This window comes from Staurois parvus, unplaced genomic scaffold (assembly GCF_062004578.1).
Source record: "Staurois parvus isolate SC_StPar_1 unplaced genomic scaffold, SC_StPar_1.0 ptg002887l, whole genome shotgun sequence".
In the NCBI taxonomy this organism is placed as follows: domain Eukaryota; kingdom Metazoa; phylum Chordata; class Amphibia; order Anura; family Ranidae; genus Staurois; species Staurois parvus.
Genome location: NW_028320683.1, coordinates 1 through 17,558, shown reverse-complemented (window position 1 = coordinate 17,558; position 17,558 = coordinate 1). Strand labels below are relative to the sequence as shown.

Sequence of the window (17,558 nt, the reverse complement as noted above, 5' to 3'; positions counted from 1 at the left end):
TGATGGGTGGGTGGTTAGCTCCGGGGGGGGGGAGGGGGTTGTGATGGGTGGGTGGAGGTTAACTCCGGGGAGGGGTTGTGATGGGCAGGTGGACGTTAGCTTGGGGGGGGGGGGTTGTGATGGGCGGGTGGAGGTTAGCTGCGGCGGGAGGGGGCTGTGATGGGTGGGTGGTTAACTCTGGGAAGGGGGGGGGCTGTGATGGGCGGGTAGGTTCCAGGGGGGCTGTGATAGATGGGTGGCGGCTGTGATGGGCAGGTGGGTGCTACCTCTGGGGGGGCTGTGATGGGCCGGTAGGCTCCAGGGGGCGCAGTTTAGGTATGAAGTGAATCCTCCAGTAACAAGATGAATGTTGAATCGGGGGTGGGGCGAAGGCAATGCCGCTTTATTTGCCCCCCCCCACACACACACACAACACCACAGAACTGAAGGACAAGCTGACCGTGTGAAGTATTTCATGATGCAGAGCAGCGAATGCGCCTGAACGTGCCAAGCTGACCGCACTCCGCCGGACGCCTTCGGTTGTCAGAAGCCGCCTGATATCCCCAACAGATTCCTGGGAGACGTCACATTCTGCTGGTCAGACAAAAACCAGAAATGCAATCCATCCAGAAGACACGCAATGTGCCGGCTCCGCACGGGGCCCCTGAGAGCCGCTGAACTGGACGACACACTACTGCCCCCTGCAGGCCATTCTAAAAGAAACAGATTTCTACCACCCCCTGCTGGCCAGTGTAAAGACAGAGATTGCCCTCAATATTATGAAGTGATACAATAAAGGAGCGTTCCTTTCACCACTTAGTGACCACCTGCCTGCCATGTACTGCGGCCGCATGCTGTAGGCACAGAGACGTCCCCGTATGTTGCTGCCTACCTCCGGGCGTGCCTTTCCCCCCCCCGTCCGCCACTCACTGTGACTGGACAGTCTGTTACAAGGTTTCGGCCAATGAATCATGGCTGGGATCTGCTGATCAGCTGCATCCAATCACAGCCCAGAGTTCTGTGGTGACAACACAGGATTCTGAACTGAGGGAACAATCTCTCAGCTTATCATCCCCGCACACACGATACACATTTAACCCCTTGATCACCCCAGACGTTAACCCCTTCCCAGCCGGTGTCATGTGTACAGTATTGTCACTGATCACTGTATTAGTGTCACCGGTGATGTCAGTGGCAGTCAGTTCCCCCCAGTGTCAGTTAGTGTCAGATTGCCCGCCGCACTCCCATCATAGGTATAAAAAAAAAAAAAATTTCCAGTATCTATCCCGCCATTTGTAGGCGCTACAACTTTCACACAAACCAATCAATATACATTTATCGGGATTTTTTTTTCTTCCCAAACACGCAGCAAAATACACTTCAGCCAAAATGTAAGAAGAAATGTATTATTTTGTATGGGTTTTACAGCAGAAAGTAGAAAATATAGTTTTTTGTATTCCAAAAGTTTTGGTCTTTTTTCGTTTATACCCAGAGGTGATGAAATACCACCAAATGAAAGCTCTGTGTGAAAAAATGATCAAAATTTCATTTGGGTGCAGTGTTGCATGACAGCACAACATTTAACGTAGTGCAGTGCCGAAGAGCAAAAAAAAAAATGGCCTGTCATGAAGGGGGGAGGACCTTCTGGAGGTCAGGGGATAAAACTCAGAGCACAACATAAACATTTGTTATTCCCTGGATCAACTTTACCTATAAATATTCGACTACCTCTCGGGGGATCAGGAAGGAATGTCTGTCCCCCCGCAGGAGCAAATTGGATCGGGGGGGGGGGGGGGGAAGTGCCTTCCTCTGGATCAACTGCGGGTATAAGATTCTGTGTGTGTGTGTGCTTATGTATATATATAAATATCCCCAGTGAAGTGACCGGCCTCAGGTGATACACAGAGGTGAAACAAATCCTCCCACATCAGTTGTACCTGTTTATCTGCAGTCTTTTCTCTACAAACCGTCCAAAGTGATGAGTTTATAAAGCTTGTTTGAGAATTCAGAACAGAGGGAGCTGAAGTTACATTCAGTGAGGACAGCTGATTGGAGGGAAAGGACACCAACCCCCCCCCCCCCCCAATCACCCAGGAACAGAGCTGAGGCTGTCAATCACAGGCTGTGTGCTGGAGCAGTCATTCAGGGAACATGTGACAACACTGGTGCTTTGGTGATTGGCCCAGCACTGTCACATGGGGACAAGTAAAGCGTCCTCAATCCTGTGAAAGCTCCACCTACGAGGAGCTTAGATTTTCTCATCTCCCTCGGGAGCTGGATGGAAAGGTGGGGGCTGAATGGGGAAGGCGGGGGGGTTAGCAGGAGAGATGATTACATGCTGCTAGGCGGGGTGGGCATTGACACCAACCTGTCAGCTAGTCATGCATGGGCCCAGCTCCTATGAAGGCCGCTCACACACACAGAACTAGCACTGGGCTCATTCCATAACACAAAGCACCCCGTACTCAGCAGTGCGGCAACTTCTGATTGGCTATTGCTGGATTGCTACTCGCCGCTTTCTGTCTGCATTCCATATCTTCTGACATTTGAAATGCGACCAGAAGAAGTGTGTTCTCGGCTCACAAGTCCTTAAAGTCTAAATTTAGTTAAAAAAAAAATAATCAGCATAAGGGACATCACTTACCATCAATGCATTGTGTCCCTTGTGCTGCTGGCTCTTGCTTTAGTTGAAAATCCTCCTCCGATGATTGCCATCACCCCCATCTTGCCCTCCTACTCCCACCCCTGTAATCTCTCGGTGCAGCAGGGGTTAATAAATCAGAGGGACACGTCACAAGCTCTATGAAGAGTGCTGATTATTCCCGCCCACCTCCTATACTATACCTTCTATGAATGGAGGAGGCCCACCTTTCATTCATCTGCCCCTCCTCCATTCATAGATGGTTTGTCATTGATAGAAGCTTTAGTACAGCCTCTGAATGGAGGAAGAGGGCGAAAGGGGCGGGCACAGTCACTACTCCTGATGAATGCATAGGACAGGTCGCTCGGCTCTATGAACCCCCCCCCCCCCCAATACCAGAGGTTTGTGGGGATCGGAGGACGATTTCTTCTAAAGCAGGAGCCAGCAGCACATGGCACATATCGCACGGATAGCAAGTCCTGTCCCTTGTGCTGATATTTTTATTTATGACTTGACTATAGAGTTCACCCCCTAAACAGACCAAGTGGCAGCAGCCAGACGGGGGCTCATCCCAGAACCCTCTCCGGGCATCTAGGAAGAAGTAGCCGACAAGACTGGTAACAATTCAGCACGAATGTAACTTTATTGCCATCTCCTCCTCCTCTGTTGTGTTTTTTCCAAAAGATCACTATGACGAAACGCGCCGGGGGTGGTGGTCCCAGATCGTGACTCTGGGGTTCATTTACTAAAGCCGAATAGACTGTGCGGTTTGCAAAGTGCAGTTTCTGGAGAGCTTAATAAATGAGGTGAAGCTTCACTTTGCAAAGAATAACCAATCACATGCAAGGAAAATTAAAAAAAAAAAAAAAAAAAAAACATTTTTGCTTGCATGTGATTGGATGATGGAATTCAGAAGAGCTTCTGCTCATTTCCTAAGCTCTGGAGGAACTGCCCTTTGCAAAGTGCTCAGTCTCATTTGCCTTTAGTAAATCAACACCTCTGTGTGTGTTTGTTTGTCCAGAGCAATAAAGTTACATCCTTATTGAATTGTAGGTGGATTGCTGCTGGCTTTCTTTTGACGTCACAGACAACGGCTGCCTCCAATGAGACTGGAAACCCTCTGATGGATTTTACTGCTGATGAAGATATTCTGGAATACAGAGAATAGAAATCCAGACTTCACATGAATCGTCCGTCCAAACCAGGAACAATAAAAAAAAAAACCAAAAAAAACACAGGTGCTAAAGTCAACACAATGTACTCCATAAACAGTTAAAGATCCCTGCATGCTGCCCATTAAAGATGGCGGATCATTAGGCGTCATGGGCCGCGATCAGTTTAATTTTCTGCATGTGGGCGCGGGAGTTTTTGGCGAAGACGCTTTTGATGATCTGTAGAGGAACGTTCTTCCCGCTGAGATAAATTTTATTTTGGCAGTCCGGGAGGCAGGCGGAAGCGTCCGCGTTATCGCCCCTCTTTAGCATCCACACGTAGGCCAGAATGTATCCCGTCATGAAGGCGTCAAAGCCGGCTCTGTGGGTTCCCGCGTCAGACGCGGTGGGAGCTTTCTGCTTAGGGGGCCGCACATGGTGACCCTCTTCAATGGGTTTGCAGGTCTGAGAGTCTCTTCGTGACAAATCTATGGCTACAGTTGCTGGAGGTCCATTGTGGTCTTCACCCTGATTGGAAGAGACTCTCAGTGTGGGCACCTCCTTCATCTCAGATTGGTCAGAGGACCCCAAAATGGTCTCCTCCATTGAGACGTCTTCTTTCTCAGTCTCCATGTGTTTCTGTCCTTTCTCCTCTTGCTCTGGGGGATCAGAAGGGTCCACTGAAGGTTTGCTACAAGGGGGTCCCATGCTTGCCATGTGTTCCTCTCCCTTCTCCTCTGGAGGATCAGAAGGGTCCACAAAGATCTTCCTACTAGGGAGTCCCATGCTCGCCATGTGTTCCTCTCCCTTCTTCTCTGGAGGATCAGAAGGGTCCACAAAGATCTTCCTACTAGGGGGTCCCATGCTCGCCATGTGTTCCTTTCCCTTCTTCTCTGGAGGATCGGAAGGGTCCACAAAGATCTTCCTACTAGGGGGTCCCATGCTCGCCATGTGTTCCTCTCCTTTCTCCTCTGACGGATCTGAAGGGTCCACAAAGAGCTTCTTACAAGGGGGTTCCATGCTCGCCATATGTTCCTCTCCCTTCTTCTCTGAAGGATCGGAAGGGTCTACAAAGAGCTTCTTACAAGGGGGTTCCATGCTCGCCATGTTTTCCTCTCCCTTCTTCTCTGAAGGATCGGAAGGGTCTACAAAGAGCTTCTTACAAGGGGGCTCCATGCTCGCCATATGTTCCTCTCCCTTCTTCTCTGAAGGATCGGAAGGGTCCACAAAGATCTTCCTACAAGGGGGTTTCATGCTCGCCTCCTCATGGGTCTCTTTTCCTTGTACTGCAACCTCCTTCTTTCTCTTCCGTCTCCTCCTCTTCTTGTCTTCTCTGCCCTTCTCATCCTCATCGATGATCAGGTCAATGTTGTGGGAGAGAGCACACTGCGGCCCTTTGGGGCACCAGCCGTACGCCTGCAATACATTGGAAATGTTAGACGTGATCAGCATGGAATATTTAAAGTGATTCTAACCCTAAAAACGATTTTTATCACCTTCACGTGTTGGTTGTACGAAGGTAAGAAATGTTTTTAGATTCCTTGTGTGAAGGGGAAGAGATGAGAGAAGAGGTCGGCGCTGTGCACGGCTGCAGCTCTTCTCCCCTCGCTTCCTCTTCATACATAGACGTGCTGGTTGGCTCTTGCTGCTGTCAATCAAATGCAGTGAAGAGGAAGAGGAAGTGGGGGGTGGGGAAGTGGGCAGAGAAGAGGAGGAAGTGGGGGTGTTCTGTGCAATACCACTGCACAGAGCAGGAAGTATAACATGTTTGATATTTTAATTAAAAAGAAAAAAAATCTCCCTTTAGCAACATTTTAATGGAAAACACCTTCAGCAACGTATAGGACCCATTCTTTCACCAACGTTTGTAGAAGCCGTCTGCATGCCTAGGGGCGGGATTGTATACACCTGTGTCCATGGAGGGGATTGGAACACCTGAATCACATGATATGGAGGGGATTGGAACACCTGGATCACATGAATGAGAGGGGATTGGAACACCTGAATCACATGATATGGAGGGGATTGGAACACCTGAATCACATGATATGGAGGGGATTGGAACACCTGAATCACATGATATGGAGGGGATTGGAACACCTGAATCACATGATTGGGAGGGGATTGGAACGCCTGAATCACATGAATGAGAGGGGATTGGAACGCCTGAATCACGATTTAGAGGGGATTGGAACGTCTGAATCACTTGATATGGAGGGGATTGGAACGCCTGAATCACATGATATGGAGGGGATTGGAACGCCTGAATCACTTGATATGGAGGGGATTGGAACGCCTGAATCACTTGATATGGAGGGGATTGGAACGCCTGAATCACTTGATATGGAGGGGATTGGAACGCCTGAATCACTTGATATGGAGGGGATTGGAACGCCTGAATCACTTGATATGGAGGGGATTGGAACGCCTGAATCACTTGATATGGAGGGGATTGTAACGCCTGAATCACTTGATATGGAGGGGATTGTAACGCCTGAATCACCTGATATGGAGGGGATTGGAACTCCTGAATCACATGAATGGGAGGGGATTGGAACCCCTGAATCACGATATGGAGGGGATTGGAACCCCTGAATCACATGATATGGAGGGGATTGGAACCCCTGAATCACATGAATGGGAGGGGATTGGAACGCCTGAATCACATGAATGGGAGGGGATTGGAACGCTTGAATCACTTGATATGGAGGGGATTGGAGCGCCTGAATCACTTGATATGGAGGGGATTGGAACGCCTGAATCACATGATATGGAGGGGATTGGAACACCTGAGTCATATGATATGGAGGGGATTGGAACGCCTGAATCACATGATATGGAGAGGATTGGAACCCCTGAATCACATGAATGGGAGGGGATTGGAACCCCTGAATCACATGAATGGGAGGGGATTGGAACCCCTGAATCACATGATTGGGAGGGGATTGGAACCCCTGAATCACATGATTGGGAGGGGATTGGAACCCCTGAATCACATGATTGGGAGGGGATTGGAACCCCTGAATCACATGATATGGAGGGGATTGGAACCCCTGAATCACATGATATGGAGGGGATTGGAACCCCTGAATCACATGATATGGAGGGGATTGGAACCCCTGAATCACATGATTGGAGGCGATTGGAACCCCTGAATCACATGATATGGAGGGGATTGGAACCCCTGAATCACTTGATATGGAGGGGATTGGAACCCCTGAATCACATGATATGGAGGGGATTGGAACTCCTGAATCACATGATATGGAGGGGATTGGAACCCCTGAATCACATGATAGGGAGGGGATTGGAACCCCTGAATCACATGATAGGGAGGGGATTGGAACCCCTGAATCACATGATATGGAGGGGATTGGAACCCCTGAATCACATGATAAGGAGGGGATTGGAACACCTGAATCACATGATAGGGAGGGCGGGGCCAATACTTTGGGCAATATAGTGCACATGAACCGGCTTTGTGCCACACAGCAACAATCAGGAGCCGGTAGCACAAGCTCCCGATCACATGAACACCAACAGCCAATCACAGTGATCACATGATCAGGAAGCCCATGAAATGCCTCCAGCATTAGGTTTCTTAAAGGGCCAGCACTGGACCTCTCACTCCTGACTCAGGCCAAGCAGTCCTCCTCAGTGAAGGGGAATATTTCCACGTATTTCTATACGACAACCAGGGACTCGGAATCGGGAGCTGCACTGACCCCGGGAATCTCTGGGGTGACACTTACAGAGAACGTCTCGCAGATGTGTGGCCCGTCTGTGGCGGAGCCGGGGGGTTCCTGGTCGGGGAGGGAGCACAGGCGGTAGTCCACGTACGTTGACATGCTGGTGGAATAGTGGCAGAACTCTACGGAGAGATGATTGGTGCTCGAGCCCATCCTCCGACAGTTCTCACGCTTGCTGCAAAGACAGGAAAGAATGTTTGAAAACCGCACAGAACATGTCAGAGGACCGGAAACACCCTCAGCCGGCGTGCTGCCCTGCACTGTCCTCACACAGCAGGAGACCACATGAGACCACACATACACTCACCTGACACTCCATGAGGTCCACCTGTCCAATGGCTCGGTAACACAAATGACTAATCAGCCAATCACATGGCAGCAACTCAATGCATTTAGGTATCTAGACGTGGTGAAGACGACTTGCTGAAGTTCAAACCGAGCATCAGAATGGGGAAGAAAGGGGATTTAAGTGACTTTGCACGTGGCATGGTTGTTGGTGCCAGAGGGGCTGGTCTGAGGATTTAAAAACTGCTGATCTCCTGGGATTTTCACTCACAACCATCTCTAGGGTTTAGGGAGAATGGTCCAAAAAAGAGAAAATATCCAGTGAGTGGCAGTTGTGTGAAGGAAAATGCCTTGTTGGTGTCAGAGGTCAGAGGAGAATGGGCAGACTGGTTCCAGATGATAGAAAGGCAACAGGAACTCCAATAACCCCTCGTTACACCCAAGGTATGCAGAATACCATCTCTGAACGTACATGTCCAATCTTGAAGCAGATGGGCTACAGCAGCAGAAGACCACACTGGGTACCACTCCTGTCAGCAGAAGACCACACCAGGTGCCACTCCTGTCAGCAGAAGACCACACCAGGTACCACTCCTGTCAGCAGAAGACCACACCGGGTACCACTCCTGTCAGCTAAGAACAGGAAACGGAGGCTACAATTCGCACAGGATCACCAAAACTGGACAATAGAAGGTTGGAAAAACATTGCCTGGACTGATGAGTCTGGATTTCAGCTGTGAGATTCAGATAGTAGGGTCAGAATTTGGTGTTAACAACATGAAAGCATGGATCCATCCTGCCTTGTATCAACGGTTCAGGCTGGTGGTGGTGTCATGGTGTGGGGGATCCATCCTGCCTTGTATCAACGGTTCAGGCTGGTGGTGGTGTCATGGTGTGGGGGATCCATCCTGCCTTGTATCCACGGTTCAGGCTGGTGGTGGTGTCATGGTGTGGTGGATCCATCCTGCCTTGTATCCACGGTTCAGGCTGGTGGTGGTGTCATGGTGTGGTGGATCCATCCTGCCTTGTATCCACGGTTCAGGCTGGTGGTGGTGTCATGGTGTGGTGGATCCATCCTACTTGTATCCATGGTTCAGGCTGGTGGTGGTGGTGTCATGGTGTGGGGGATCCATCCTGTTTGTATCAATGGTTCAGGCTGGTGGTGTCATGGTGTGGGGGATCCATCTTGCCTTGTATCAATGGTTCAGGCTGGTGGTGGTGTCATGGTGAGGTGGATCTATCCTGCCTTGTATCAGCGGTTCAGGCTGGTGGTGGTGTCATGGTGTGGGGGATCCATCCTGCCTTGTATCAATGGTTCAGGTTGGTGGTGTCATGGTGTGGGGGATCCATCCTGCCTGGTATCCATGGTTCAGGCTGGTGGTGGTGTCATGGTGTGGGGGATCCATCCTGCCTGGTATCCATGGTTCAGGCTGGTGGTGGTGTCATGGTGTGGGGGATCCATCCTGCCTGGTATCCATGGTATAGGCTGGTGGTGGTGTCATGGTGTGGGGGATCCATCCTGCCTTGTATCCATGGTTCAGGCTGGTGGTGTCATGGTGTGGGGGATCCATCCTGCCTGGTATCCATGGTTCAGGCTGGTGGTGGTGGTGTCATGGTGTGGGGGATCCATCCTGCCTTGTATCCATGGTTCAGGCTGGTGGTGGTGTCATGGTGTGGGGGATCCATCCTGCCTTGTATCCATGGTTCAGGCTGGTGGTGGTGTCATGGTGTGGGGGATCCATCCTGCCTTGTATCTATGGTTCAGGCTGGTGGTGGTGTCATGGTGTGGTGGATCCATCCTGCCTTGTATCATTGGTTCAGGCTGGTGGTGGTGTCATGGTGTGGTAGATCCATCCTGCCTTGTATCCACGGTTCAGGCTGGTGGTGGTGTCATGGTGTGGTGGATCCATCCTGCCTTGTATCAATGGTTCAGGCTGGTGATGGTGGTGTCATGGTGTGGTGGATCCATCCTGCCTTGTATCAATGGTTCAGGCTGGTGATGGTGGTGTCATGGTGTGGTGGATCCATCCTGCCTTGTATCCATGGTTCAGGCTGGTGGTGGTGTCATGGTGTGGTGGATCCATCCTGCCTTGTATCCACGGTTCAGGCTGGTGATGGTGTCATGGTGTGGTGGATCCATCCTGCCTTGTATCCACGGTTCAGGCTGGTGATGGTGGTGTCATGGTGTGGGGGATCCATCCTGCCTTGTATCAATGGTTCAGGCTGGTGGTGCTGTCATGGTGTGGTGGATCCATCCTGCCTTGTATCAATGGTTCAGGCTGGTGGTGGTGTCATGGTGTGGTGGATCCATCCTGCCTTGTATCCACGGTTCAGGCTGGTGATGGTGGTGTCATGGTGTGGGGGATCCATCCTGCCTTGTATCAATGGTTCAGGCTGGTGGTGGTGGTGTCATGGTGTGGTGGATCCATCCTGCCTTGTATCAATGGTTCAGGCTGGTGGTGGTGTCATGGTGTGGTGGATCCATCCTGCCTTGTATCAATGGTTCAGGCTGGTGGTGGTGTCATGGTGTGGTGGATCCATCCTGCCTTGTATCCACGGTTCAGGCTGGTGGTGGTGTCATGGTGTGGTGGATCCATCCTGCCTTGTATCCACGGTTCAGGCTGGTGGTGGTGTCATGGTGTGGTGGATCCATCCTGCCTTGTATCCACGGTTCAGGCTGGTGGTGGTGTCATGGTGTGGTGGATCCATCCTGCCTTGTATCCATGGTTCAGGCTGGTGGTGGTGTCATGGTGTGGTGGATCCATCCTGCCTTCTATCAATGGTTCAGGCTGGTGGTGGTGTCATGGTGTCAGGGAGATTTTCTTGGCACTAGCACGGTGGACCCAATAAAGTGGCCGGTGAGTGTACAAACAGAACAGAGGGCCCTGCATTGCTGAATGTGCAGGAAAGACTCATAGCAAACAAGATGCTGCAAAACCCCCAATTCTCCTCTACAAGGAATATCTGCACCACCGCCAAATAAAGGGAGGAAATGTGTACCATCCCAGGTGGCTGCAGAGACCGGGATTATGGGATATGTAGTTTTCTCCTGGAAGTGTCAGTTCTCAGGAGACCCCGGGATTATGGGATATGTAGTTTCCTCCTGGAAGTGTCAGTTCTCAGGAGACCCCGGGATTGTGGGATATGTAGTTTCCTCCTGGAAGTGTCAGTTCTCAGGAGACCCCGGGATTGTGGGATATGTAGTTTCCTCCTGGAAGTGTCAGTTCTCAGGAGAGACCCCGGGATTGTAGGATATGTAGATTCTTCCTGAAAGTGTCAGTTCTCAGGAGAGATCCCGGGATTATGGGATATCTAGTTTCTTCCTGAAAGTGTCAGTTCTCAGGAGAGACCCCGGGATTATGGGATATGTAGTTTCCTCCTGGAAGTGTCAGCTCTCAGGAGAGACCCCGGGATTGTGTGATATGTAGTTTCTTCCTGGAAGTGTCAGTTCTCAGGAGACCCCGGGATTGTGGGATATGTAGTTTCTTCCTGGAAGCGTCAGTTCTCAGGAGACCCCGGGATTGTGGGATATGTAGATTCTTCCTGGAAGTGTCAGTTCTCAAGAGAGACCCCGGGATTGTGGGATATGTAGTTTCTTCCTGGAAGTGTCAGTTCTCAGGAGAGACCCCGGGATTATGGGATATGTAGTTTCCTCCTGGAAATGTCAGTTCTCAGGAGAGATCCCGGGATTGTGAGATATGTAGTTTCTTCCTGGAAGTGTCAGTTCTCAGGAGAGACCCCGGGATTATGGGATATGTAGTTTCCTCCTGGAAGTGTCAGCTCTCAGGAGAGACCCCGGGATTGTGTGATATGTAGTTTCTTCCTGGAAGTGTCAGTTCTCAAGAGAGACCCCGGGATTGTGTGATATGTAGTTTCTTCCTGGAAGTGTCAGTTCTCAGGAGAGACCCCAGGATTGTGGGATATGTAGATTCTTCCTGAAAGTGTCAGTTCTCAGGAGAGACCCCGAGATTGTGGGATATCTAGATTCTTCCTGGAAATGTCAGTTCTCAGGAGAACCCGGGATTGTGGGATATGTAGATTCTTCCTGGAGTGTCAGTTCTCAGGAGAGACCCCGAGATTGTGGGATATGTAGTTTCCTCCTGGAAGTGTCAGTTCTCAGGAGAGACCCCGAGATTGTGGGATATGTAGTTTCTTCCTGGAAGTGTCAGTTCTCAGGAGAGACCCTGAGATTGTGTGATATATGTTGTTTCCTCCTGGAGTGTCAGTCCTCAGGAGAGACCCCGAGATTGTGGGATATGTAGTTTCCTCCTGGAAGTGTCAGTCCTCAGGAGAGACCCCGAGATTGTGCGATATGTGGTTTCCTCCTGGAAGTGTCAGTTCTCAGGAGAGACCCCGAGATTGTGGGATATGTAGTTTCTTCCTGAAAGTGTCAGTTCTCAGGAGAGACCTCGGGATTATGGGATATGTAGTTTCCTCCTGGAAGTGTCAGCTCTCAGGAGAGACCCCGGGATTGTGTGATATGTAGTTTCTTCCTGGAAGTGTCAGTTCTCAGGAGACCCCGGGATTGTGGGATATGTAGTTTCTTCCTGGAAGTGTCAGTTCTCAGGAGACCCCGGGATTGTGGGATATGTAGATTCTTCCTGGAAGTGTCAGTTCTCAAGAGAGACCCCGGGATTGTGGGATATGTAGATTCTTCCTGGAAATGTCAGTTCTCAGGAGAGATCCCGGGATTGTGAGATATGTAGTTTCTTCCTGGAAGTGTCAGTTCTCAGGAGAGACCCCGAGATTGTGGGATATGTAGTTTCCTCCTGGAAGTGTCAGTTCTCAGGAGAGACCCCGAGATTGTGGGATATGTAGTTTCTTCCTGGAAGTGTCAGTTCTCAGGAGAGACCCTGAGATTGTGTGATATATGTTGTTTCCTCCTGGAAGTGTCAGTCCTCAGGAGAGACCCCGAGATTGTGGGATATGTAGTTTCCTCCTGGAAGTGTCAGTTCTCAGGAGAGACCCCGAGATTGTGGGATATGTAGTTTCTTCCTGGAAGTGTCAGTTCTCAGGAGAGATCCCGGGATTGTGGGATATGTAGTTTCCTCCTGGAAGTGTCAGTCCTCAGGAGAGCCCCCGAGATTGTGGGATATGTAGTTTCCTCCTGGAAGTGTCAGTCCTCAGGAGAGACCCCGAGATTGTGGGATATGTAGTTTCCTCCTGGAAGTGTCAGTTCTCAGGAGAGACCCCGAGATTGTGTGAGATATGTAGTTTCCTCCTGGAAGTGTCAGTTCTCAGGAGAGACCCCGAGATTGTGGGATATGTAGTTTCCTCCTGGAAGTGTCAGTTCTCAGGAGAGACCCCGAGATTGTGTGAGATATGTAGTTTCCTCCTGGAAGTGTCAGTTCTCAGGAGAGATCCCGGGATTGTGGGATATGTAGTTTCCTCCTGGAAGTGTCAGTTCTCAGGAGAGACCCCGAGATTGTGGGATATGTAGTTTCCTCCTGGAAGTGTCAGTTCTCAGGAGAGATCCCGAGATTGTGGGATATATAGTTTCCTCCTGGAAGTGTCAGTCCTCAGGAGAGACCCCGAGATTGTGGGATATGTAGTTTCCTCCTGGAAGTGTCAGTTCTCAGGAGAGACCCCGAGATTGTGTGAGATATGTAGTTTCCTCCTGGAAGTGTCAGTTCTCAGGAGAGAAGGACTGCCGCTCCTCTGAAAAGCAATCTCCTCTCAGATCACCTTTCAGAGGTGGTGGGGCCACCCCCAACGCCAATAAAACCCAAAACGGAGCGGAATCTGGGCTCACCATTTCTTATAGGCGTACTCCAGGTAAGAGGCGGTGAAGCGCGTCTCAAACTCCGAGGCGTATTTGGTGTCGTAGATGCCGGCCGGGAACATTTCCGAGAGGTCGGCCACGAAGTTCATGATCTTCTCGGGGAGCTGAGCGTAGAAACACTGATAGAGGAAAGCCAGATCGATCAAACCATTGTGGAGGATGAGAGGCTTGCGGGCGCGCAGCAGCTCCAGGAAGAGGGTGCGGACGGTCTGCAGACGCCGCTCATCGCCCTGCATGGACAGAAAGGAGATGTATTACTGATGGCGGCACGCACAGGCAGACCGGATCTGATGGAAGCCGCCATTACCTTGTCGTTGCCTTTGTAGTACGAGATCCCGCAGGAGTACTGCTTGTTGAAGTCAAATCCGTGCTGCACGAGGAACTGCACCGACTGCGGCTCGATGGTGTAGTCCTCCATACACAGCAGGGTCAGGTTGTAGATCTGCGACAAGTAGACGTTCTTCCCCTGTGGAGACGGAAACATGGCGGACGTCAGGCCTGGACTGTGATTGGTGCGGTGTAGGCCAATAGGAGCCATGCTGCTTACCTCAAAGTAGTGTGTGAAATACAGACTGTCTGTGTTGCCCCATAGCCACCCATCAAATACACAAAACATGCAAAGCCCGCTCCGTCTTATTGCGGTTTGCTGACAGCAGAATGCGTGTTGTAATGCGTGTTATATTGCGTGTTGTAATGCGTGTTATATTGCGTGTTGTAATGCGTGTTATATTGCGTGTTGTAATGCGTGTTATATTGCGTGTTGTAATGCGTGTATGTAATGTGCCGTGAAAAAGTATTTGCCCCTCCCTGATCCGGGTTTTTTTTTAATTATTCTGCAAAATGCAGTTTTTTAATGATGATTGCCATCCCGGCGCTGAGCATAGAGAGGAGTGAAGGAAAGATGGCCGCCACTCATCTCTATGCCCTTGGAGGACCAGAGTGATGTCACTTCCGGTTCCGGCCATTTTTTTTAAAGCACTAGATCAATGCTTTACATCGCAGAGGAGAGATGTGGGGTCGTATTGACCCCCCCCCCATAACCCTCCATAAAGAGGACCCGTCACTAATTATGTCTCATTGTCCCCCCCCATATCTCTCCATAAAGAGGACCTGTCACTAATTATGTCTCATTGTCCCCCCCCCCCATATCTCTCCATAAAGAGGACCCGTCACTAATTATGTCTCATTGTCCCCCCCCCCATATCTCTCCATAAAAAGGACCTGTCACTAATTATGTCTCATTGCCCCCCCCCCCCATATCCCTCCATAAAGAGGACCCGTCACTAATTATGTCTCATTGTCCCCCCCCCATATCTCTCCATAAAGAGGACCTGTCACTAATTATGTCTCATTGTCCCCCCCCCCCCCATATCTCTCCATAAAGAGGACCCGTCACTAATTATGTCTCATTGTCCCCCCCCCATATCTCTCCATAAAAAGGACCTGTTACTAATTATGTCTCATTGTCCCCCCCCCCATATCTCTCCATAAAGAGGACCTGTCCCTAATTATGTCTCATTGTCCCCCCCCCATATCCCTCCATAAAGAGGACCTGTCCCTAATTATGTCTCATTGTCCCCCCCCCCCCCCATATCTCTCCACAAAGAGGACCCGTCACTAATTATGTCTGATTGTCCCCCCACCCCCATATCTCTCCATAAAGAGGACCCGCCACTAATTATGTCTCATTGTCCCCCCCCCCCCATATCTCTCCATAAAGAGGACCCGCCACTAATTATGTCTCATTGTCCCCCCCCCCCCATATCTCTCCACAAAGAGGACCCGTCACTAATTATGTCTCATTGTCCCCCCCCCCCCCATATCTCTCCATAAAGAGGACCCGCCACTAATTATGTCTCATTGTCCCCCCCCCCCCCCATATCTCTCCATAAAGAGGACCTGTCCCTAATTATGTCTCATTGTCCCCCCCCCCATATCCCTCCATAAAGAGGACCTGTCCCTAATTATGTCTCATTGTCCCCCCCCCCCCCCATATCTCTCCACAAAGAGGACCCGTCACTAATTATGTCTGATTGTCCCCCCATATCTCTCCACAAAGAGGACCCGTCACTAATTATGTCTCATTGTCCCCCCCCCCCATATCTCTCCATAAAGAGGACCCGCCACTAATTATGTCTCATTGTCCCCCCCCCCCCCCCCATATCTCTCCATAAAGAGGACCTGTCCCTAATTATGTCTCATTGTCCCCCCCCCCCCTCCATATCTTTCCATAAAGAGGACCCGTCACTAATTATGTCTCATTGTCCCCCCCCCATATCTCTCCATAAAGAGAACCCGTCACTAATTATGTCTCATTGTCCCCCCCCCCCCATATCTCTCCATAAAGAGGACCTGTCACTAATTATGTCTCATTGTCCCCCCCCCCCCATATCTCTCCATAAAGAGGACCTGTCACTAATTATGTCTCATTGTCCCCCCCCCCCCATATCTCTCCATAAAGAGGACCCGTCACTAATTATGTCTCATTGCCCCCCCCCCCCCTCCATATCTCTCCATAAAGAGGACCCGTCACTAATTATGTCTCATTGTCCCCCCCCCCCCCCCATATCTCTCCATAAAGAGGACCCATCACTAATTATGTCTCATTGTCGTCCCCCCCATATCTCTCCATAAAGAGGACCTGTCACTAATTATGTCTCATTGTCCCCCCCCCATATCTCTCCATAAAGAGGACCCGTCACTAATTATGTCTCATTGTCCCCCCCATATCTCTCCATAAAGAGGACCCGTCACTAATTATGTCTCATTGTCGTCGTCCCCCCCCATATCTCTCCATAAAGAGGACCCGTCACTAATTATGTCTCATTGTCCCCCCCCCCCCATATCTCTCCACAAAGAGGACCCGTCACTAATTATGTCTCATTGTCCCCCCCCCCCCCATATCTCTCCATAAAGAGGACCTGTCACTAATTATGTCTCATTGTCCCCCCCCCCCCCATATCTCTCCATAAAGAGGACCTGTCACTAATTATTTCTATCACAAGGGATGCATGCATTCAAAAATGTTTTAAAGGGACAGTGCAGATAGACCAGAATCAAGCAGCGGGCAGCCAGAACCGCAGAGGGCGAGTGATCTGCAGCCCAGCCTGGGGACATTATTCAACAGAGTTTAGAAATTCTGACAAACGGTCTCCGTTGTGTAATATCCTGTTTTTCCAACAGAAACCGCGGCGGTTATATATCTTACAAACCACTGAAGAGGAAGCGCTAATAAACATCATATTATAGAATACAGAGAGTTATTACAGGTCAGAAGGACGATATCCCGGAAGATTTCAGAGCTTTATCCCGGGTTCACGCCGATGCGGTCCGGAATTCACAGCGTTTTCAGTGCGAATTCCACACATTAGAATTGCACCCCATTCATGCGAACCGCTGCGGATGTGTGTGTTAAGTTAACACCCCGAAAGCGGTCTGCAAAACGCAGTGCGATGTGCAGAATCGGATCGCATAGGTGTGAGTACCCATGTGATCCGATTCTAGTGCGGACCCAAAAAAGGATCCTGCACCTTTTTGGTGCGGTGCGATTAGAGCCATACAAAACGTACAACTCCGATCGCACCGCGCACAAATCGCATGTGATTGGCAAAGGAATGCAGTGCGGTTCCTGTGCGAATGACATGCGATATACCGCACCGCATATATGTGAACCCGGGCTAAAATAAAGTTTGCACAAAAAAGAAAAAGGGGGTGGGGGGGGGGGGGAATGTGTGATGTGCTGAATCACACACCACACTGCCCACTACAGCAGCCGCCAGGAACGGCCCTGAAATTTTGTTTATGTTTTGTACACTTTAACCATTTCAATACCGGGCAATTTTACCCCCTTCCTGCCCCCAGGCCATTTTTCAGGTCTCAGCGCTCTCACACTTTGTTGTATGACCGCGCAATTGTCATTCATTGTACCCAAACTAAAATTTTATCATTTTCTTCACACAACTAGAGCTTTC

At 50.2% G+C, this 17,558-nt stretch overlaps 1 protein-coding gene across 1 annotated transcript; it reads right to left on the bottom strand.

Moving 5' to 3' along the window:
• Window positions 1-3,734: 3,734 nt before the first annotated feature.
• Window positions 3,735-14,125, bottom strand: LOC149428965 (uncharacterized). Its single transcript, XM_089666890.1, has 4 exons — window positions 13,895-14,125; window positions 13,558-13,817; window positions 7,524-7,695; window positions 3,735-5,187 (listed from the first exon to the last, which is right to left on the bottom strand). Exons 1-4 carry the CDS (start codon window positions 14,123-14,125, stop codon window positions 3,934-3,936), a joined length of 1,917 nt encoding a protein of 638 aa, XP_089523016.1. The 3' UTR covers window positions 3,735-3,933.
• Between the last annotated feature and the right edge of the window lie 3,433 nt (window positions 14,126-17,558).